Raw genomic sequence first — 23,194 nt, forward strand, 5'->3', positions numbered from 1 at the left:
ATGTCTTATGAATTGATATAAATAACATACTTAGAGTACTACAAAATTGATACATATATATTTTTTTTAATATTAAAAGTTTTACCAACGGTTGAATTTTTGACTTTAACAAGAACTATTTCAGTCCTGATTCCCCACACAAACTTACAGATCTCGGAAGCTTTAAAATATTCCTTGTAGCTCCGACTATGTGTGCAATCTTTATGGAAAAAGTGTTACAAAAAACTATTGAATTATCAAAATTATCAATGTACATTGTAAAAAATAATCACTTTAATTTTACAAAAAAAAAAAAAAAAAAAAACTACTGCGCAAGTGGCAGCGCATTTTGCTGTAATATTTACAGGATTTTTCTTTTTCTATTTTAACCGCCAAGACGCAAATTTTGCAGTACTTTGCTCTTATTTTTTTTTTAAAAAAATTGATAGATTATCAGCATTGTTTTCTCTTAGTTGAAGAACTTTTCACCTGTATTTTTCTTAACGTGTCTAAATAGAAAATATTACGTTAAAAACAATTCGAAAGCGAAAGTTATATTATTTCTTTGTTTGCAAGTTATATTGCATATTTTTCTTTCTTTCTTTCTTTCTTTCTTTTTCTTTTCTTTTCTTTTTTTTCCTTTTTTTTTTTTTTTTTTTTTTTGCAGCCAGCAACACCATGGAGAGAAATATTATCCTCAACTACTACGTATGTTCTCATCATTGCTTTGTTTGGACAATATTGGATGGCTTTTTATTTTCTTTCTGTGCATCCAACATTCATGGGGACAATACTACGTATTCCAATCAAGCAGGTAGCTCAAATTTCTGAAATGGTTTAGCTCAATTGAACTAATGAGTTATAACTATCGTATGCCAAATTTTTTAATTAGGAAAAACTATTAATAGTTGTTTTTGACTGGTGGAAATACATGGAATTTCATCACATTGGAATGACATTCCAATTGAATTCAGGGATTCAATTGGAATGTCATTCATTCAATTTTCCTTGGAAATAAAAACCTTGTTAATTTTAATTAGTTATATTATTATTAATTACATATTTATTTTAATTGATTTACAATTTGTTTTCTTGTAAGTCTTAAATTTAAGAAATTAATATTTTTATTAAAAAATGGGTGCCTTAAACTGGAGCAGTGTCAGTGCCACATTGCTTGTATTCAGTTGCATGTGCTGAGCTCTTTTTTTTTGAAGTGAAATTGTTGTGGTTAACACAAGGAACTGATAAGTAGTCTCGTTTGGTTTCTATTATATCGCATCAGTGAGTATAATGTGACGAAGTTTCGACATTAAGTGTTATATATATTTTTTCTTTAATAAATATTTCACTTCTTTTAGTTTCTGAACTAAAACAGCGGCTGATAAGCAAATTGGGTCATCGGCCTTGCCAACCTCAATTATCTCCTTCCTCTCTTTTATTTTCAGGATTAAAGCAGCTTGTTTGATTAAAAGCAGTTTCAAATTGTATGTAAGCAAAATTTATCGTCTGTGTAATCATTGCCAGTAATTTCCTTCCTTTTTTTTATTTTTTGAATTAGACAGTTGTTTATAAGGAAATTCGATTATCCTTGAATTCCAACTTAGTAATTCTTTTTCTCCTCCCGTCCCTCTTTTTGGATAAATGCAACTGTTGATGAACAAATATGATCAGCTGTGCTGACAATCTCAACAATCGTCTCCTGTTCTTTTGTTTTTCAAATAAAACAGCGGTTAATTAAGGACTTTTTACTAGCCTTGAAGGCAAACTCAGTAACTTGCTCAGTTCTTGGCTTTTTGTTTTGGATAAAGACAACATTTGATGAGCAAATTTTATCATTTCTGTTGTCAATCCAATCTTTCAATATTTTATTTCTTAGATGACAAGTACGCTTGATAAACAAATTGTATTATCCCTGCATTTAATGTTCCTTCTTTTCGTTATTGTCTGGATAAAAACAGCGACTACTAGACATTTTTGGTCATCTGCGTAGTGCAGTCAATCTTGGGCAATTTTTTCTCTCCTTTATTTTTCTAAGTAAGAGCAGTGGTGTGATTAGCAAACTTGATGATCTGTGCAGTAAAACTCAGTTATCGTTTTTTCTTACTTTTTTCTAATAAGTGACACATTAGAATTTTTTTAAAACGTTTACTATTTTTTCATTTATACAATGTTTTTCTTTTTCTTCCCAGAACGGTATTCTATCATCTGGTCCATATGTATTGCAAACTCTAGCTGGATGGAGTGTATGCTGGTTATCATTATGGCTTACACGGACTAAAAGAGCTCCAGTCGATTCATTACGTAAAGGATGCAACACTTTAAGTAAGGTCTTGAACTTAATTAAAATTACATTACATTATTCACTAAATAATGCCACTGATTTCTGACAAAATGTTCTATTCAGTAGAAGTAGTGAATGATTTTTTAGGCATTTGTTGTATGTGTCACTCTTTCAACACGTTAAATGTTACAACAAAAATATTTTTAAAGCATTTGCCAGATCTGGCCATGTGAGTGTACGCCTAATACCCTTTGGTTTTAGGTAAGAAAATGTCATCTGATTGTATATTACTTAATTCGTACTTCAAAAATATCGTTTGATGTTTGAAAGTTCTAACGAATATTCAAAAATATCTTATCCTAAAATGCAATCAAAAGTCTCAAAACAAATTAAAACACTAAAAATAGTAGTCTTAATTATAAAAAGGTTTTCTAACAGCAAAAAATCAAGTGTGAGATCTGGAAATATCTTTATCCAAAGAGGAATAAAATAAAATAAAATGAAAAAGAATTTAAAATAAATAAAGAAAAACGTAAAACGAAAAAATAAAATAAAATGAAACAAATAAATGGATAAAAGTTTGATTCAGCTGATAATGTGCTAAGAAATCATCATAATCGTCAAAACACAAAAAATCAAAGAAATTAAATAATTAGTTTGTGATCTGATTAACTAAACAGAAACAAGATTCTACCTATGCCCAATTTCTCAAGAACATATTCCCAAGGCTTCCTAGTAGCGTCATTTATTGATATATTTCACTTTAATGAAGAAATTAAATAGCTAGAGGGACGGGTGCAGAAAGCAAGGGGGTGCTTGGATGCCACCCACCCACCTCATCAGCACTACATTAGTTAATCTCATCTTTCGCCACGTCGTGCGTCGAACTTAGCCCACTTTCCCTCGAACCAGGAGTTATCTGATCCAGAACAAAGTTTTCTGGTGCGTCACTTTTGTTGGAAGCAGATAGAGGAATTATATATATATTGACAAATGTTAGCAGCAAAGTTCAGGAGATTTTGAAGGGAATGAAACGTCGCTGAGAATTGACGTTTAATTAATATCTATGCTAATTAAAGTGGTGCGAGAATGCGGTTGGACTTACAAGGCTTCATGAAAAATTACGAATCTTTTAGTACCTGAATCGAGTAGCAGTTCACTTTTGTTCACGAGGGGTTAGAATGACATAGATTAGATGCATACATTTAAACTTTTGGTCATCATCCTGGGGTAATTTCCAAACACTGAAGCTTTGATGAACAATAATCAGTTCTTATTCATCAAAAATGAAACTACTCAGAATTATTGGATAGTACTTATTCTGCAAAATCAAAAATAGAAAACTGAAATTATAACTTTTACAGCAGAGTGCATCACTGTGTCTTCTGAGTTTTGTTTGAAGCTAGATATATTTTAAAGTTTTTTAAAAGGTATAAGGTAACTCGCATGCTTCAAAGTTACTCTAAATGAGTCAGGGGCGGATACAAGGAGCGAGTCATGAGGTTCACGACTCCCGCTCCCTAAACCGTCGACAATACTATCCGTCCACATTGTGCCATTGCGTTCAAATTCTTAATAAAATGTAAACGATTTCAGTAGCCTTTTTAATTCAGTAATCATTTTTGATAGTAATTATTTGAAATACTACTTCTTTTTATTGCTTATGAAACTAATTTGAAACATTTATGCCCTATTAGATGCCTTATTCCTGGCCAATTTGGGGTTTTTTACTGGCACTCAAACAGTTTCAGATTTTTGTCGTTGCCAAAAACGTAGGTTCCTTCATGGTGGTGGGGAGAAGGGTCATTCTTCTGCAGGACCTTTCCCCCTAAAGTGCTCCTGTGTACTTATATCTCGAAACGCACAGATTGTTGTATTAGGAATTGTAGCACGAAACAAGTGAATGCAAAGTACTTTTTTCTATTCCATCCATCATCCCAATGTTCTATTTTATCTCTGTTAGCTTTCAATTTCAAGTTATTGTGGGGGAAAGCTTGATTGTTTTCGACAGCATCGCTTTTTCACTTTTTATAGGTTGTTCTGTTTTTGCTTTGGGACTGCTTGGAATCTATTTCGCTGGGTGTGACACCTTGTGGAGCGAAGTTTCTCTGTTCGTCGCCATGGGCAGTGTTGGGTTTGGATTCGCTGGAAGCCTCATAACAGCAGTCGACATGTCGCCAACCTTCTGTGGTAAGAAGACGAATCGGTTTGAAAAAGAAAAACAGCAGTATACTTTCTAGGTTGATAGTTACATAAGACTAAATCAACCTAGATCGAGTTAACTAGTTTTAAAAAGCGCCTTCAGAACTTTGCTTTTAATATTAATGAATTTAAACTTGAATGTTTTCTTCATCGTTTACAACTAATGAGCTATTCTACAGAAAAACTGTTATTTTGTTCTGCACGTAACAGCTCCTATATTTCATTAAGGGTAATAATTTACGAGGATAGTGAACAAAATTTTTTTTCTTAAGAAAAAATTTTGCAACATTTTGTTCATCATCTTTTAAAATAAAACAACTTTTTAATAGAATATATGAGCTGTCAGCTGAAGGGCAAAATGGCAGATTTTCGTAGAATGGCCTTAATGAGTTTATGTGGAGTTCAAGAATAATCATCAAGAGAACTTTTGAATTAATTACCGTTGGAAATGAATATCACAAATCACAATTGTTTTTATAAAAAAATATTTCATGCGGTGCCATTTTCTTTCAATGAAATTTTTTTCAAGAATTGCAAATTGACAATGCAGTTTGTATTTTACTAGCTGACACTGTTGATTTAAAAAAAAAAACCGTACCATCCAATGGAAAAATATGCGATATGTATTTTCCATTTTACATATGAGGCAGTGAGAAACAAAGGGATCTAAGTGGCAAAATGGAAAATTAGGAGATAACCAGTACAAATGATAGGTGAACCTCTCCTCTGTCTTGGGGCAAGAGATAGTACTAGTAGCCCTGGTAGGTTCTGTTTTCAATATGGTTTAGGAAAAAAAAAATCAATGAAAGCCTACCTAGGACCTTATCTTTAAATACGTTTTACTCAAAGCTTTAAAACTCCACTTACATCCCTTTGCTTCTCCCTCCCCCATATATCTATCGATGCGCGTGAGGCATCGCAGTAAAATTACGCAAAAGGCACCGAGTAGTGAAGTAGGTAATATTAATACTAAAAGTCACGATTAATAATATATACAATTAAAATTTTACATTAACCTTTAAAGCTAAGTAAACATTTGTTATAGTTTTTGTCAGTGGCGTACATAGCACCCTTGCAATCCCCTTGGCGCGGGGGAGTGCAAGAGGTGTGAGGGCGTATTCTCTGAAATAAATAACGCTATGTTAAAATTTAAAAAAAAAATACTTTTCGTATGGGAGGAGGGCGCACTTATAAACTTTGCGGGGGGAGGATGCAGGAAGTCTATGTACGCTACTGGTTTTTGCTACGAAAAGAAATCTTTGAAAAATACGAAATGTATGTATAATTATACAGGGTAGCCAAAATGTACGACTCCGCCTTAAAGTTGTCTTTGGGAAAGAAGCTATTACTCAGGAGTTCGCAAAACTATTTGTAGAACATAATTAAGAAGGGAAATTTAAAAAAAAAAAAAATAGAGGGCGTTCTCAGAAGGTAGAAGAAAATGATGTTCGAAATGTTGAACATGTGTTTTTGCAATATATTTTGTTAAACTATCGTAAACACAAATATCAAATGTAATCCATTAAAAAATGCCCGCGGCGGCGAAATTTTGAACTTATTTTTTTCGCATCTATCAACCAGATTCCATCAATCCAGGTATTGCATCCCTTTCAATATGCTCTTCACAACTTTTCGTTACTTTCTGAGCAATGTCTCGAGTTAGTTTCATCGCCAGACAGTGCAGTCATTTAATTATGGCTACCATTATATATTTTATGCAAAAGTGATTAAACAAAGTGGTTATTTAAATTGCCAAGCATCTAAATGCCATTCATCTAATGAGTATCAAAAGTTTTATCTTTAATGCTCTTTTTTTAATTTTAGGACCATTGATGGGCTTTGCTAGTACAGTTGGAAGCTTGGCAGGCTTCATCATTCCCGTGATAGTCGGTACTTTGACAAATGCTGAGGTATACTTATTAAGTTGAAATGCTTTAAATACACATCCATTTTAATAAGGTGTTTTTAATTGGCGTTCTTTCTGTTTCTACTTTTTTCCCCTTTACTTTTTTAAGCTGAGCAGTTCCAAATGACAACGCAAGAGAAGCATCGATATTACATATTTAGTATAGGTGTATCAGGCAGTCGACCGCTCTAGTTATCTAGTTACTCAACAGATGGCGCCGTTAAAATCAATAGTTATTTATTATTTAAGTGTACTTCGGAGAGTTATCACCTGCTACTCTAGTACAGAAGCACCTTACAAATAATCTGAAGCAATCTCGTGTTTGTAGTAACTTCTTTTCAAAAAATGTATTTTGTGAGTTGCACGGGAAAAAAAAATAGTTCAACTCTTTCGACCAAAATAATTTGCATAAGTTATATAAATGTGTGGGTTAAAAAAATTATGATGAACAAGGCCAAAAACAATAATACTAATTACATGTTATTGTTTTTTGACAGTTTTTTGCCATCGCAAAGTACACAATAAAAAATAAAAGTTATGATAACTAATTCTTCTAAAAATAAAATTTTAATAATATTCGCTTTGAATAAAATATTCGGTACGACACAAAATAAATGTAAGGCGAAGTATAAAAAGCAATCGAAAATAAATTACTATATTTACATTTAAAATTGCAAAAATATTTTAAAGGCCTTTATCAAAACCAGCTCAATCGATGATGTTTCGATTTTATTTTTTTCAATATCTGTTGAGTCTTGATCGATATTATTCAGCCTCAAAGTGATTTGGATGAAGTTCAACTTTATCTGGTCGAAAACCAGTACCAAAAACCCGGATTACATCGAAACGAGCTAAATTTATTCTCCCAATGAAGGCAAGTGTCAAGACGATTCTCTGTCGTAATATCATGCTTTAACTTTGAAATTTGAAATTATCCAGAGAAAATAGATTTACTTCAAAATTAGATCAATCTAAATTATTTTTATTTCAAAATAATTAAATAATAATGCTTTGGAAACAAGACTGAAGTCGCCCACTGAAAGTTTTATAAGGGAACACATTTTTTTTTTTTTTTTTTGAAAAAATTAATTGGGCATAGAGTGGAATGTTTTTTGTCTCTCTTGTAAAATTTATAAAAATGGTTTATCCCTCGTATCGCCAACACTGAAATTTCCTTCCCTACCCGGGGAGCTAAACGACAAAAATCAATAGAAAACTGCAAATTATGATAAGAAGATGCCACTTGGTAGGAATGTTGTTTATGACTATAAAATGAAATTAAGACCCAGAGGCATTTTCAAAAACCGTTTAAATCCAAGATGGCGGCGGTTTTCAAAATGGCTATCCATATTAGAGCATTTTTAAATATATGTCGTACAAAAGAGGTTTTTATATTGAATTATAGGTTTTTCAGGTCACAGATTTCATTTTGTACGTTGAAAAAAAGCTAAATGTTCATTTTGGTGCTTTTTTTTTAAATATAATTTTATTACTTACAAAGGAGATTACGTGATTTTCAAAGTACCAATATAAAAAAAGGGAAAATATTAAATGCAAATATGTACAAAAGTATTAGTATTGCGTCGATAGTCAAACAGTGCTTCATTCTTCGCATTAATTTTTGCACAATAGTGTGCAGGACAGACCAACACTTCTTGGAGATGGTGCACATATGATATGTTTGTGAGCTGGTCCCCAAATGTGTCCATCCTTGAAAGCGCTACGCAATACTTGTTGCTGGCAAACTTTCAAGTGGCCTGTTTTTTTTTTTTTTCGTCATAAACCATTTTTTTCTTGCATCATTTACAGTGTCGCTATTACTAGTGGAAAAGTACAGTGGTACTACAATTTACCTTTCAAAAATGTCAAAAATTTCGCTCGGTATAGAACTGTGAGGTTGTGAAATAAATAAAAAACGCCACAGTTTCTTCTTTAAATATCACTTTTGCCTCCCAAGTGAATTTTATGGACTTCTAGGAATGCTGTCACAAAACCTATGAAGGCATGAAATCCTGGTAAAGCCTTTCTTTTCCAATAGCTTCATATATGGCAAGCACTGTAATGGATTTGCTGTTGATTCCTGTTCAAAAAGTAATCCAAAGTTTATGTAGACTTAACCTTGACAAGTAAAAAAAGTAAGATATTGCTAAGACTAAGACATCTGTATCAACAATGCACATGACAATCTTCCTGTAACCGTTTTCTACCATGTTTTGAAGATGCAGTATCATTCTTGAGCCTGTTTTCTCTGGGCCAGGACAAGTAACATTAATGAGGGAAGTTTTTGCAGTACTATTTCCTGTAATGTCGTCACCTATAGTCATTAGAACCTGCACATTTTTTATAGTACTTACAGCTAAAGGTATACTTAACAGAGCAAAGAACACTTCTTTGTTATTTGAATTTCTTAAAAATCCTGGCCAATTTTTAGGTAAAGTACCGTGTGAAAGCACTTGTCTTCTTATTCATGCTCCCCACTTCTCTCTAGTTTGACCTTTAATTGTTGGTGTAACATATATGCCCCAAATAAAATCAATTCTCTGGCATTGGAAAGTCTCAATATCTTTACAAACGTAAAGTTTAAATATGTTTTCGTAGTAACCAACAAATGTTTTAGAGGTTTGTGGCTTTAAATTACGCACGTCCGTTTTCAATCCATCTAAAAAGATCGTTATGATGCAGAGATTGAACTACCATCAGAGCTACATCGATCATTTATTTCGGAAGTTTAAAATAAGAAAATCTAATAGATTATTCTCAACAATCAGTATTGACCAAGCACACCAACAAAAGAATGCAGTAGTAAAAGGAGATGGCGGTGCAATAGGATTGACACAGGATCCATCAGCACTTAGGCGTTGGATGGTTCCTAGACCACAAATAAGCCGATTAATAATAGAAGAGTTTAAGTGTGATATTAAGCTAAAACATAAAGAAAATAGTCGACTCCATCTTGAGCAGTACCACTCATTTCAAATTAAATATTTTACTAAGGTTCGAGCTCTTTATAGCACTTGAAAGAACTTGGAAATCTATTTTTGGAAAATGACCAGAACCTTATCGTAATCAATAGCAGGATTATTGTGCACAGTGATGTCAATTCCTTTTTACGTACCTTTTTTTTCATCTTTTGCTGCCGCTAAAAATCCCATAGCTTTTAGTGGTTTTTTTGTCCCCCCCCACTCCACTTATACGCCTCAACCGTCACCACTGCTGTTAGGTACGTTAGCTGTAAGTACCATAACAAATGTACAGGTTCTAACGACTTTCGATGAAGACATTAAAGGAAATAGTACTGCGAAAACTTCCCCCATTGATGTTACTTGCCCTGGCCCAGAAGAAACAAGCTCAAGAATGATAGTGCATCTTCAAGACATGGTAGAAAACAGTTTCGGGAATATTGTGTGCATCGATGATGCAGATGTGTTAGTTTTTGCAATATCTTACTTTTTTTCCTTGTCAACATTAGGTCTGGATAAACATTGGATTGCTTTTGTAACAGGAAACAACAGCAAATGCATTACAGTTCATGACATGTATGAAGCTATTGGAAAAGAAAAGCTTTACCCGAAATTCATGCCTTCATAGGTTTTGTGACAGCGTTCCTAGCTAAGCAACTGCGACATTTTATTTATTTCGCAACCTGAAAGGTACGTAGTAGTACTACTGTACTGTTCCACTATTACAAAAAATCGGCCACTTAAAAGTTTGCCACTAACAAATATTGCGTAGTGCTTTCCAGGCTGAACACATTTTGGCTCACAAGCTCAAACATATTATACTTTGCACCATCTCCAAATGAATAGGGCTGGATGGCAGCTGAAATGGTCAGAGTTACTGGAAATTTCTGATTCGTGCACTGAGTTCATTAAGTGCACCTGCAAAATCTGCAAAAACAAGTGTAGCTGCAGAAGTGCTGGTCTGTCCTGCACACTACTATGCAAAAATTAATGCGAAGAATGAAGCAGTGTTTGACTAACGACATCGTACTAATATTTTGGTACATATTTGCATTTAATATTTTTCCTATTTTTATATTAATACTTTGAAATCACGTAATCTCTTTTGTAAGTAATAAAATTATACTTAAAAAAAGAACCAAAATGAAGATTTAGCTTATTTTCAACATAAAAAATGAAATCTGTGACCTGAAAAACCTATAATTCGATTCAAAAACCTCTTTTGTACGACATATATTAAAAAAACTCTAATATGGGTAGCCATTTTGAAAAACGCCGCCATCTTGGATTTAAACGGTTTTTGAAAATGCCTCTGGGTCTTAATTTCATCTTATAGTCATAAACAACATTCCAACCAAGTGGTATCTTCTTATCATAATTTGCAGTTTTCCATCGGTTAGCTCCCCGGCTACCCCCCTTTCACTGAGAAATTTGCCAAAATTGGGAAAGCCAGAATGGGTTACTCTCCCGGTTTACCGACACTATTTTTCCAAAAATAAAAAATGAAATCAATAATTAAATGTGTTTATTATTAGAATGATATTTATAATCATATTTAATGATTTTACTGGTGTATGAAATTTAAATACGAAAAGAAATCATTAATAACTTGCCAGAGTACTGATATCTTTAATTCTATTTGATTCCACTAGACTGCGCAAATGTATAGTATTTTGCAAATGTAGTATTTTGTAGCATTTTTTCAGCGTAAGTTTTAGCAATTTTCTGTTTCAAAATTTTGCAACCCTGCCATCGATTTCTTGTCAACGTTCCTGTAATGCTAAGAAAGGTCATTGGAGAAGCGAATAGTTAAATCTTTCGTAATATTTACATGTCTGTCATAAAAAAAGATATTTTTTGCTGTTAAAAGAAAAAAAAGAATTAAAGTGAAAGACGCACTTCTCAAAAAAAAAAAAAAATCAATTTTTTCCTAATTTCCGTCTTTTTACAGACATAAAATCCCTTGATATCTCAAAAGGTAAGATTGAAGGGAAAAACAAGAGATGGGGGGGGGGGGAGGGAGAAGGAATTTTTTATATCGGTGAAAAGTAGGGAATACCATAAAAATGCATTGAGCAAGTTTTGTTACGAAGTCTTCATTTGTTTTTTGAATCTTCAAAACGCATCGCTAACTTAAGAAAGGAATCATCTTTCTATAACCTTGTTTGCAACCTACCCATTTTCGTTATTACTCAATTGTGTCGAATTTTACCGCCGCAGACGACCTTCAGGTTAGCATGCACTATAACTTTCGTTTTAGGTCCGGACAGCATATTCCTAAACGTTGTCATGAATGATTTCATCTCTGTTTAAATCACAACGAAACTGAAAGAACGTTGAAAGAAACTCATAATCATATGCATTTACTAAATGGTTTTGAGCAAGAAGCAAAGAGGTTAATTCTCCATTTTTCATCATTAATCTCTGTTCAAATAATTAAAAAAAAATGTTTTTCCTTCATTTTTCGCAATGTTTTACTTTCCTTTTCTCAAAATCAAGAATGATTTTCTCCCCGTCATTATCATCACATCTATATATATGTGAACATAAATTATTTTGTTATGTTTAGAAGAATAACTTGTGCCTAATTCTTCGAATGGTATTTTATTATTATATTGTTTCTTTTGTTGTTATTGCTGTTATCATTGTTATTGTTGTTATTATTGTTGTTATTGTTATTATTGTCATTATTGTTAGTGTTATTATTGTTATTGTTATTATTGTTATTGTTATTATTATTATTGTTGTTGTTGTTATTACTATTATTATCGTCATCATCATTACCATCACTACCATGACTATCATCATCATCATTAGGGGTCGTCCACAAATGATTCACACTTTGCAGGGGGAAGTATGGTTCATGAAATTGTGACAGCTTGTGACAAAATGGAGGGGGTAACAATAAGCGTGATACGACACATATTTTATTACAATGTGCTTATGAAAAATAGTGTGGCATGCGGCAAGGAGAAGAGAGAGGGTAAAACGAAGTATAACACATTATGACAGAAAGGGGGGGGGAGTCAAAACGGTTTAGCAAATTTTTTGCGTCATTTATAGAGAGTCCCTTATTCATTTTTGTGTTCATTTCGAAAGTAATAAAATCTTCCAAAATAAAGCATTTTCTAATTCTTTTCTGATTAATGAGATAATGATTATTTGCAAATTTCATGCATTAAGTTTATATTTGTCGTATTTGGAATAAATTTTCGTCTTATTTTTGGAAGTAATGTATCAATTACATACGAATTTCGTAAAAGCGTTTTGATGAGTTAATTCTTTCTTTATCCTTCAATGGAGTCTCACAAATTCGAGTCTCAAAAGTTCAAGGTTCCGCTTAATCCGAGGTGTTTAAAAGTTTCGATTCTTTCTTCGTTAGTAAGAACGCAGACGAACAGACAATTCAGAACCAGAACACTTGTGAAATAGATTCATGGCTGATTAAAATGGAAATTTAGGTGGATAAGTTTCGTTGCTAAGATACTTATTTACCTTGAATGAGATAACGAAAAGTATTTTCGTCTTTTTGTCGTTCTAATAGTGTTAAACTAATTGCTAAGAACTTTCCGGATAATCCAGGTTTTCAATAATCCGAGGTTGTGTCACCGATTAATTCGTACTTTCGTTACTCTTCTGTACTAACAAATGAGTACTTGCATCCTAGAAAAATGACAGATTTCAGTTCTACTTATTTTAATTTTGAATTTTACAGGTAGCTACTTTCTAACAACGAAGTAATTAAAACATGTTCCAAACATTATATTATGAATTAAATTCGTAAAATTTCTTTACTATTAATCAAAGGATCATTTTTCTTTTGTTTTTAAAATTAATTTTTACATTCTTGACCAAAAAAATTACTTATGTGAAATTTTTGTGTTACATATGTTGGATAAAAATTTACGTTTGAAATATTTCTGACAAATATGTAATAAAGCTTTTTCTTACAACTTACAGCAAAATATGACGCAGTGGAAGTTGGTTTTCCTCATATCTGCAGGAGTAGGAGCAGGAAGCGGTCTTCTATTCCAGATTTTTGGATCCGCAAATGTTCAGCCATGGGATCCGGTATCACGAAGTCAGAGGGACGTTGAAAAAAAGAAAAATTCAAAACTGAAGATCTTTGCCTCAAATAATTAAAACACATAAAATGGATCATAATACACATTCTTTAGCATCAAATTTGTATCAGAATCATCAAATGTTCAGCCAATCACGAAATCAGTAATACTCTTAAAGGGCGGTAAAGAAAAAGACAAAATCAAAGCTGAAAAGGCTTTCATTAAATAATTAAAAACCGTTATGAAATGGACCATAATACAACTTCGTGCAGCGTCTACCCGTTTAACCTGCAAGAACTCTTGTTTTCGCAATCGTTGGTCCTAGATGCATACTTCTAATTGCAATAATTGGTCAAAATAAAATGAAAAGTTGAGAGATAAAAATTTGAAGCGAAAAAAAAATAGTAAAAAAGTACGAAATCTAAATTTTAATATAGTTATCAATTTTCCTACATTACATTTAGGGAAATCAAAAGCATGAAGAAAAAAAATTCAATCACAAAAGAATTGACATTAGTACGATCAATAATCACTTAGATATGAAGCTCAGAGTTTTGTGACTGACACCACTTTACACTAGCAGCCAATTACAATTTTTGGGGGAAAGTATGACAATTTACAAGGGCTTAAAATTAAATGGGCGGCTAGAGTATAGTTTGCTAATTGTACGAGCTTTTGTCGTGTGTTTTTTGAGTATCATAGCTTAAACATTTGCATTATGTATTTTTCAATAAGATTGAAAAACATAAAAAAATATGTTTTTTTACTTCAACAGACTGTTATTCTTCTGAAAGTTTCGATGAATTCCAATCTCGTCTTCCGCACGCCCCCTCAAAATTGTGAACTGTGTGTTAAATTTGGTGCAAGTGTGTCAATTTTTTTGTGTTGGAATTATTTTTTAAAGGAGATTATTTCCCTAAATATAAGTTAGGGGACCTAAGCTCCGTATAAAAAGTTAAATTTTATATTTTGACTCATTTTTATCTTTGCTTCAAACTTTCAATATCTTAACTCTGCATCTGATTTTGAACATTTTTGCATTTGGAAGTACGCATCTAGGACTAACGGTTGAGAAAAGAGAGGACTTGCAGGTTAAATGGGGATACACACCCTTCTTAGTTTCAAATTTCTATTAGAATACCCAAATGATCAACTATTGGATCATGTATTAGAGGACATTACAAAACACAAAATTTCAAGGTTCAAGAACTTAACTGTGAATAATTAACGACTGAAATAAAATGACGATAACATGTCTTCTATCCAATTTTCATTAGAATCAACATATGTTCAAATGCAGGGTCTTTCATCACAAAGTATGATGGATATTGAAAAAAAAAAAAAGGATTTTTAAGTTCAAGAACTTTCCAACAAACTACACAGAACTGATTTAAAAAAAAGAAAAAAAAAAAAAAAAACCTGAGACATCTTATGTTGTATCAAATTCCAATCATTTCATGTTTTAAACCGTTTTAATCAATTCCAGCTGTAAAAGCAAAGGTTTGTTTAGTTATCGTTTACAATTTTTTGTCTTACGACTTTTGATACACCTTCGGCTTTTGTATATTTTGCATTTACAATTTCAGTGGAATTAAAAGTTTATTTATTAGTGTATTTTCAAATAATTTTTATTCCTACCGAACTCCAACGGGAATTTACTGCAGATTTTAAATTTGACAAAAATAACTTTTACGCAAGTTGATAGGAAAAATAACATTAAATTTAAAAATAATGCACGAACTCGTTTACAGTCCCACCCGTACATAGCGAAGAAATATATAACGATTTTTACGATTGTAGCGTAATAGCTTCAATTTCTCTACACATTCTACAGTGTATTATTTAACTTTTTATACCTAAATTTTGGCTTTAACTTAACTTGATTCGTTCCTTTTAACTTTACTATAAACGGACATGATTCTACAATTCAAGAAGAAAGAAGTTTTTTTTTTTCGGAATGCGTTCTTTGTTTTTAAGAATGCATTATTTTAATTCTTAAATACATCCGTGTATACAAAAAGTTTGGAATCAAAATTTTGCTATTAAGGCCACTAAATTAATTAGAAGCATACTCTAAGTGATCAAGGCTTCAGCGTTTGGTTTCTTTACGTATTCAACAGTCGGTGAGTTTTTATTTAATTCTGTAAGGGATTCTTTTATCCAAAAAGTTTTTACCAAGCAACTCGCAACTTTTTCTACAGTAAACTCTCGATTATCCACGGAATTGGGTGGCACATGTGCCGCTGATGATAGAAGTCGCAGATAAACTGCAAAAAGGCTAAAATGAGGGACAATTAATGTAAAAATTCTCCTCCAAAACTTGGCTGTATTGATGGATAATACTTTCTAAAAACAGCGAAATATATACAGTACAGTAAAAATGATTTGTATTTTTGCACGACAGAACTTAACACCAATAAAGAATAAATGTATGTACGGTAAAGAAAGCATAAAAAATAAATGTGTACGCAAATAAATGAATGAAACAAAAACAACCGAGTTTAAATTTACAATTTTTCGGACCCCCCCCCCCCCCCCAGCCACTGTTTCGTATTTGCTTTTTGCATCAAATATATGTGTTCCTGATTGTTGATCGGGTGTTTACTGTACTTTTAAGGCAGATGCACCTAGAACCCCTATAACTAGAGAGGCCGAAGCATCCGCCATCTTGGAGCAAGCGTACAACAGGGAAAGCTACCTTTATTGGCAATCATTCGCCAAACAGGGAACGAGAGATTCGGAGAGCGAAGGCATTGAGCTATAACACTAAGAGGAGAGAGAACTTCCCATTCTTCTACACTGAGGCTCACGGTCTGAATTTCGAGCGAGTTTGGCAAAACCAATTGTATTATAAAACATCTTGTTTAATGGCAAAAGACCGCTTCTTTTCCCACAACGATTTGAGCATATTAAGGATTTGAAAAATGCACGGCAAAAGGCTTTACATGATAAAACTTGAGTTTAAATGTTAAAAGTGCGATTCTTTTGCCATACTCGCTTGGGCAAAAAACGGACCGATTAGTTCTCTCTCCTCTTTTAGTGTTAAGCTCAATGAGCGAAGGTGAACATTGGCGAAATTTTGGAAACAGTTGGCGTCGTTTCAAGGCTGCCAGTCACTTCGCGGGCTAGTATTTATCCATTTCTTTTTTTTTTCCTGCATCTGCTGGAAATTTGAAGAGGTGAAATCCTTTTTTTGGAGCTGATAACACAATTAACAGCCGAACAACCACCATTTAACTCTATGTAACGTATGCTAGAGAAATGCAAACATCAGCAACAATTCTATCGCTATGAAGCACTGGATCAAGTTTGCTCCAAAATGGCGGATGCGTCGGCTCCTCCACTATAGAGGCCTTCGGTGCACCAAATAAGGCAACGTAAGCAGACAAGACAAACTTCCTATTTTTCTATATAGGGTAGCAAAATTGCACTAGATCGTGATTTTATTGTCATCAAAAAATCTTAACTGATGATGAAGCCTTAAAAGTGTAGCAAAACTTATCCCAAAAGGGTCTTGTTAAAAAAATTTTTTACAGTAAATTTGGTTTCTTCATGATTCACAATAGTTTACTAGTATAAAACAGTTGTTAATTGTTCTAGAAAGTCAAAGTAATGCAACTTGCCGATTCAAAAAGAAAAAATATATCGCTGCATACCGTCATTTTTTTTTTTTTTTTTTCTAATTTGACAACCCTAGAAAAGTAGACTGTAGCTCAGCAAGGCCATAATTGGCATTATTAGAACTCCGGTGTCTTTATTAATGGTCGTGGTGGCCCGATCGGTAAAGCATCTGGCTTGTGATCGGAGGGTCTCGGGCTCGATTCTAACCGGATCGAAGAGCCACCGTCTTCATTAATGGTGAATGGGGGACGTTAAATATACTCGTGGTCACAAAGTCCTCCAATTGAAACGATACCTCTGGTTGTGCTGGACCAGTTATTGCTCGGTTTCTGATCTGGATCAAAAAATCAGAGCTGTCTTCAGGGTCTCATCCAACTGGTTAAATCACAAACGGGGAAAAGTTTGTGGTTTAGGTTGTGGTTAGGAACAGTTAGGAACGGGGGTCCCTGAAGTGACAAGTGAAAAGTTTCTTTATTAAGTCACCAAAGAATCGAGTGGGGGATATGATCTTGTGCTGTATGTTCTGTACATATTTGCACTAATTGTGCGCAGGAACGATCAAAGAACAGAAAATAATGACTTATCAGTGCTTTGAATGTGACGATTGATTTTTCTCCTTTAAATTGAAGAAAATTTGAATTTTTTGACTTCTTTCGAATTTATCAAATGCTGCTGAATATGTTTGCATTATTATAAACAAAGAATTTTTCAGTTTTTTCAATAATTTGATAGTATACTTTGCCACGTTTTCCCAGAGCTGACCTTATTGAGGTCCCGTGTTCCTAACAGGGCCAATTCATCACTGCTGACCAACAAAATTTAAATTTTCACATGGAATGATTTTTTTTATTATTTCTTATGAATCCTTTCATGCCTGTACAAAAGCTGAAGCTAATATTTGTCTTTATCTTTACTAATAATGAAGCTGAAAGTCGCTCTGTCCGGATCTCTGTCTGTCAGGATCTCTGTGACGCGCGTAAAGCCTAGACCGTCCGACCGATTTTCATGAAATTTGGCAAAAAGTTAGTTTGTAGCATGGGGGTGTGCCCCTCGAAGCGATTTTTTGAAAATTCGATGTGGTTCTTTTCCTATTCCAATTTTAAGGACAAAACTATCATAAGATGGACGAGTAAACTACGAAATTATCATAACGTGGAACCGTCACATGGGCACAAGCCAATTGGCGAGATACGAAATTATCATAACGTGGAACCGTAACATGATTACAAGCTCCAATTGGCGAGAAAATTCACCATACATTATTTGTAAATATACAGGCGAACCAAAAGACCTTTTAATTTTTCTATTACGGGCAAAGCCGTGCGGGTACCACTAGTTATAAAATAAATAAAATAAAAACAAAAAATGTTTTCAAAGCATGGGGGGGGGGGAATCTTATTTATCTACACTATAGGTTCCTAACCTTTTTTAAACTAGTGTCCCCTTTTCTAGTGACTATTTCAATACCGACAGGCTTGACCAAATCTTTGTCTTCAATTTACGAGTCAAACCACTCCATGCTGCAGACACTCGCTGGTGAGATAAATTTACTTTATCTACCAGTTTGTTGGCGCTCTCAGCTTCAATGTATCATAAATGAGTGAGATATTAGGCCATGAACCTTAGGTTGGCCTTAATTTGCGATTTACCATATACAAATTTCCATAACAATAATTATATTATTAAAGCCTTTATTAGTTTGTTGCGTGATGTTAGTCATAGAGACAATGTAGATTTTTGGTGATGTTTATGAACTGAAAATATTATTAACGATTTAACCTAATGAACTAATCACAACTATTACTAAGTTGTGGAACACCTAAAATTACACTAAAAAAGGCCCAAATCATCTGCTGAAGAACCACTAAGAATAATACTGGTAATAAAAGATTAACAGAGGAGGTATAGTTGTTTCATAAAATAATTTTTTTTAAAGTCATTTACTTTATTGCAGAGATATTTGTATCTCAATAACTTTTGAAAGATTTTCCAACGGAGCTCGAACAAATTTATTCATTCTTTTTGCGTTCTGTGTTCCAGAAAACGTACGATTTAGAACACGAATTGAATACACACTGCGGTAGATAGCATATTGTGTAAACATTCAGCGAACCATCATCGTTTGTGACGTCACGCTAGACCACACCTTGTTTTTGAAATCTAACATTTAAAACATTAGTTTGAAAGTAAATACTGGGGGAAATTAATATTTTATGGCTATAAGTTTTTTAATCTTATTTATGTTTGCTGGAACTGAATTTAAAACTTTTGACAATCCCAATGAGGAGGATATTTTGTTCCCAGATATTTCGCCACGCTAAGTTTTGGGTAATTATTGTGTCATTTTGGCGACACCTGCAATTCGAAAAAAAAAGAAAAGAAGTATGAATATCTTATTACTGTGCGCGTGTAATATAAAACCCGCATCCGATAAATTCTAATAACGATCGCAGCGGAAAGCGAAGCGATTAAAATGAAATTTGGTGAGTGATAACGAGCAGGGGGCAGTAGCACTTATATTTTTCATTAAATTTTCTTTAAAATATTTTGTAAAATTAATTTTATTGAAAATAATCAGTACTTTTAAACCAAAGTGAAAGAGAAAAAAAGAAAAACTTTTATAACTTAAATATTTTTTATGCTTTCGTTTGAAAATAAAATAAGCAATTACTATAATTTATCATAGTTTTATACTTTTTCCCGCGGCTTCACTTTCTTCATTTGCGCTCAGAACTCGGTCAGTCCGCTACTTAACTGGCAAATATAAGATCAACGTGCTAGTTGGAATCTTATGAAGTAAGAAAACTTATTTCGCAAAACCAGTCGGACAGCTTAGTTGCTGCTGTAACATCATTTTACCGGCTTCGGATAAAGAATCCTGTGTCTAGTAAGTTTTATTTGATTGTTATCTTTAAATAGTATTCTTAAAGAATACTTTTGAAGCTCATTATCATTATTTACTTTCTTGCACACTTTTTCACGCTATTCCACTCATGAAAAAAAAATTAAAAATCAATTACTTCTTTTGGCAGTTACGGTTAAAGAAAAAATAGGGCAAGTTGGAAAACCGATACGCTTGAAAAAAGCTTGAAGCGGTTCGATGTTTTGAAAAATCGTGCCCTCTATCGAACAAAAAGTATTTTGTTTAAATTACATTACATTATTTTTTTGCGCTTTTACAGTGTTAAGCAGGACTATTGGTGCAATGAATGTTAGTTTTTTCACCGTAATTCGTTGTAATGTTTTTTCAACATTCTGCATTAAATACAACGATCATCATATTACAATGGGGTCGTTTCCAAAATTTTAAAAGTATTGTTTTCTGAAAGAGCATGCTTAAAAACATAGGATCTGACCATTTTTTAAGTAATTTGTTTAAGTCTATTATTTTTAAGAAATTACTTAAATCGGCACACTTTCTATGTATATACTTCTGTCCGATGACATCACAAATGATGAAATGCCATTCAGTGTTGCCATTCACAGAACAAAATATTTAATTCGCATCTTTACTCACGTGTATTGGCAACGATATGGTTGATAGCAAGCGTAGAGAGCAATTTTATTTCGCTTCTTGATTATCATAACGTGGAAACGCGATAGAAAGATGCGCCAAAGAGCGTCATTTGTTACGTCATCAAGACCACGCCTTGTTTGAAAAATCGGACATTTAAAAAAATTAATTAAAAAATTAACTGTTGGGAAAATAAAAGTATTTTCTGGGTCCATGTTAATTTTTTTGCTTATTCTATCAATTTCAGTGTCAAAAAGTACTACTTTTGACTGAAGGAAACAACCCCATTTTTAAAACATAACGCGTCAAACAAATTCAGAAAGATCTATGGAACTAGATATAATATTTCAATGCTAAAATCTCTTTGTTCTAGGGTTTTTTTCCCCTTTTTTCTTTCGTAGTTTTTGTTTTTTTTTTTTTTGGGATATCTTCCCCGAATAAACTTTCATGCCTTAATATTTTTAAACAAAATATAAATAAGTGAACAAAAAGCATGATAAAATAATAAAGGAATAAAATAAAATGATATAAATAAATGAAGCGTTTTTATGGATATGTGATACAGTAGAGTGCCAAAAGTCCGGACGTCAGAAAACCGAAAGGTTAAAAATCCGAACGCTCTCTCATAAAATTTTAATCTAATGAGGCAGTGAGAAGCAAAGGAATGTAAGTGGACAGTTTCAAATTTGAGTAAAACGCGTTAAAAGTTCCGTCGTAGGTAGACTTTCATTCAGTAAAAACTCTAAATCATGCTGTATAGCTAGGCTTGCCAGACGTCCCAGTTTGACCGGGACAGTCCCGGATTTCAGGCAAAATCCCGGTTTACTTTAGGTCCCGGAAAAAGATAAATTTGATTAGCTGACCACTGACCAAAAAAAGTCTAAAAGTAATTAACCGTGAAGGATTATTTTGGATAATTACTTTGTCATTTGAAACATAGACCTGCAAAATTAATATCGAACCAGCTTGTGAGTATTTTTATAACATTAAAACCAAAAAAGGAGTTTCTAAAAAAACGTCCTAGCGAATGAAAAATACATGTAAATATTGTTCAAATTTTTATTCCTCATTCAAAGTATTTCTTTTTACTCAAGTAGCTAACGATATTAACATGTAAGAAATAAAATGTTTAAATTTACCTGCTTGTGTCATGCATTATTACCCCCGGTTTAGGCTTACAATTAGTGTTTATTCATAGCATTAAGAATGATCTACCCTCTAAAACGCGCTAAAAACCTTTCAGGAATGTGTTCTCTTCAAAGGTGTTTGTGCTCCAAAGTTTCCAAAAATTTTGGGCTGACACTTCATTCAAAAGCTAAAAAAATTTATTAAAAAAAAAAAGAAACGAAAACTTTTAAAATTTTTATTTCTTATAGTTTTTGTTAGCATGTTTCAAAAGTTTTTACGGAGAGGGGGGAGAGGGGGAGTGCCGAGCTTCCCCATAGTTTCTGAAATCTCCAAATTTTAAATTTTGACAGTTTTATCCTTTTGCTTTTCTCTACCTCAAAAGTCTTTTTTCTTTAGGAAACAACGAGAGTTAATTTTAGATAAATTTTGTTAAGCCTCGTAATAACAAATTGTAGCGTTACGTACTATATTGTATAAAGCCGCATTTTAAATAGGATGCTCTTTTCCTAAAAATTATTTTCTTGGTTATTTTCGAAAATCCGAACTGCCTATGGTCCCAATAGTTCGCATTTTTGACGCTTTATTGTTTGTTTAATTAGTAATGGATTGGGAGCGTATTTGTTTCTTCTGTTCCTTTTTTTAGAATTAGGCCTCATGATTGCCAAACTAGGTGCTTTCTGTATGTGTGTGTGTTGGGGGGTGGGGGGGATTCAGAAATGAGAAGTTACTGGGAGAACCGTAAGTAAATCTAAATAAAAAAATCTTGTTAAAAAATAATAAATGTTGTTCACTAATTTTTAACGCATTTATTTTTTAAACTACCAGCTGATTGGAAACTGTTAATTTTAGAGTTAAAAATATGTTACTTATGATAACAAAAAATGAAGCGTTAAATGCATTTGGCGTAAGATCACCCATCCTCCGGCAATGATAACAATGATTTCTCAATTTCTTCCCTTAGAAACTTTAATTTACCGTTATTAACTTTAATATTTGTACTAAAATTAACTGATTGTCATCGTAATTACTCTTTGAGATAAATTTGGAAGCTCAGGTACATAATTTTTCATCTGACCCGATGTACTTAATATTCGTCTGTTTTAAAAATTTGATTAAAACGAACTAAATATAATGTTTGCTCATCTCTACATGTTAAATTGCTTAGCAATTCTAGCTACGGAGAATATTTAACCGAATCGACTTTCAATTTAATTCGTAGTACAAAAACGAAACTGCTCTGCAATTGCAGCATCATCAAATTACTTGCAACATTTCATTCATTCATTCTCCATTTTTCCAGGGTCGAAAAGGTAACGACTTTTACTTTGCAGTTTATTCTCATTATCCTCAACTAGCATTTTTATTTAGTTTCATTGCAATAAATGCATTTCTACAAGAATTTTCCTGAATTATGTCTCACTATAAAACTAGCTATGAATTTATGCTATGTTTTTATTACTCAACGGTCGATAACTCGATGTCTTATAACTCGAATGTTTCTTTTTCTCTAAGTTTTCATTGGGTCTCAAACTCTTGAGA

General features: G+C 32.9%; 1 protein-coding gene across 1 annotated transcript; it reads left to right on the plus strand.

Moving 5' to 3' along the window:
* Nucleotides 1-709: 709 nt before the first annotated feature.
* Nucleotides 710-13,696, plus strand: LOC129221450 (putative inorganic phosphate cotransporter). The gene is made up of 5 exons (XM_054855931.1): nucleotides 710-793; nucleotides 2,169-2,301; nucleotides 4,295-4,450; nucleotides 6,287-6,372; nucleotides 13,289-13,696. Exons 1-5 carry the CDS (start codon nucleotides 725-727, stop codon nucleotides 13,469-13,471), a joined length of 627 nt encoding a protein of 208 aa, XP_054711906.1. The 5' UTR covers nucleotides 710-724; the 3' UTR covers nucleotides 13,472-13,696.
* The last annotated feature ends 9,498 nt before the right edge of the window (nucleotides 13,697-23,194 follow it).

The sequence above is a fragment of the Uloborus diversus genome, chromosome 4 (genome assembly GCF_026930045.1).
Source record: "Uloborus diversus isolate 005 chromosome 4, Udiv.v.3.1, whole genome shotgun sequence".
Classification (NCBI taxonomy): Eukaryota; Metazoa; Arthropoda; class Arachnida; order Araneae; family Uloboridae; genus Uloborus; species Uloborus diversus.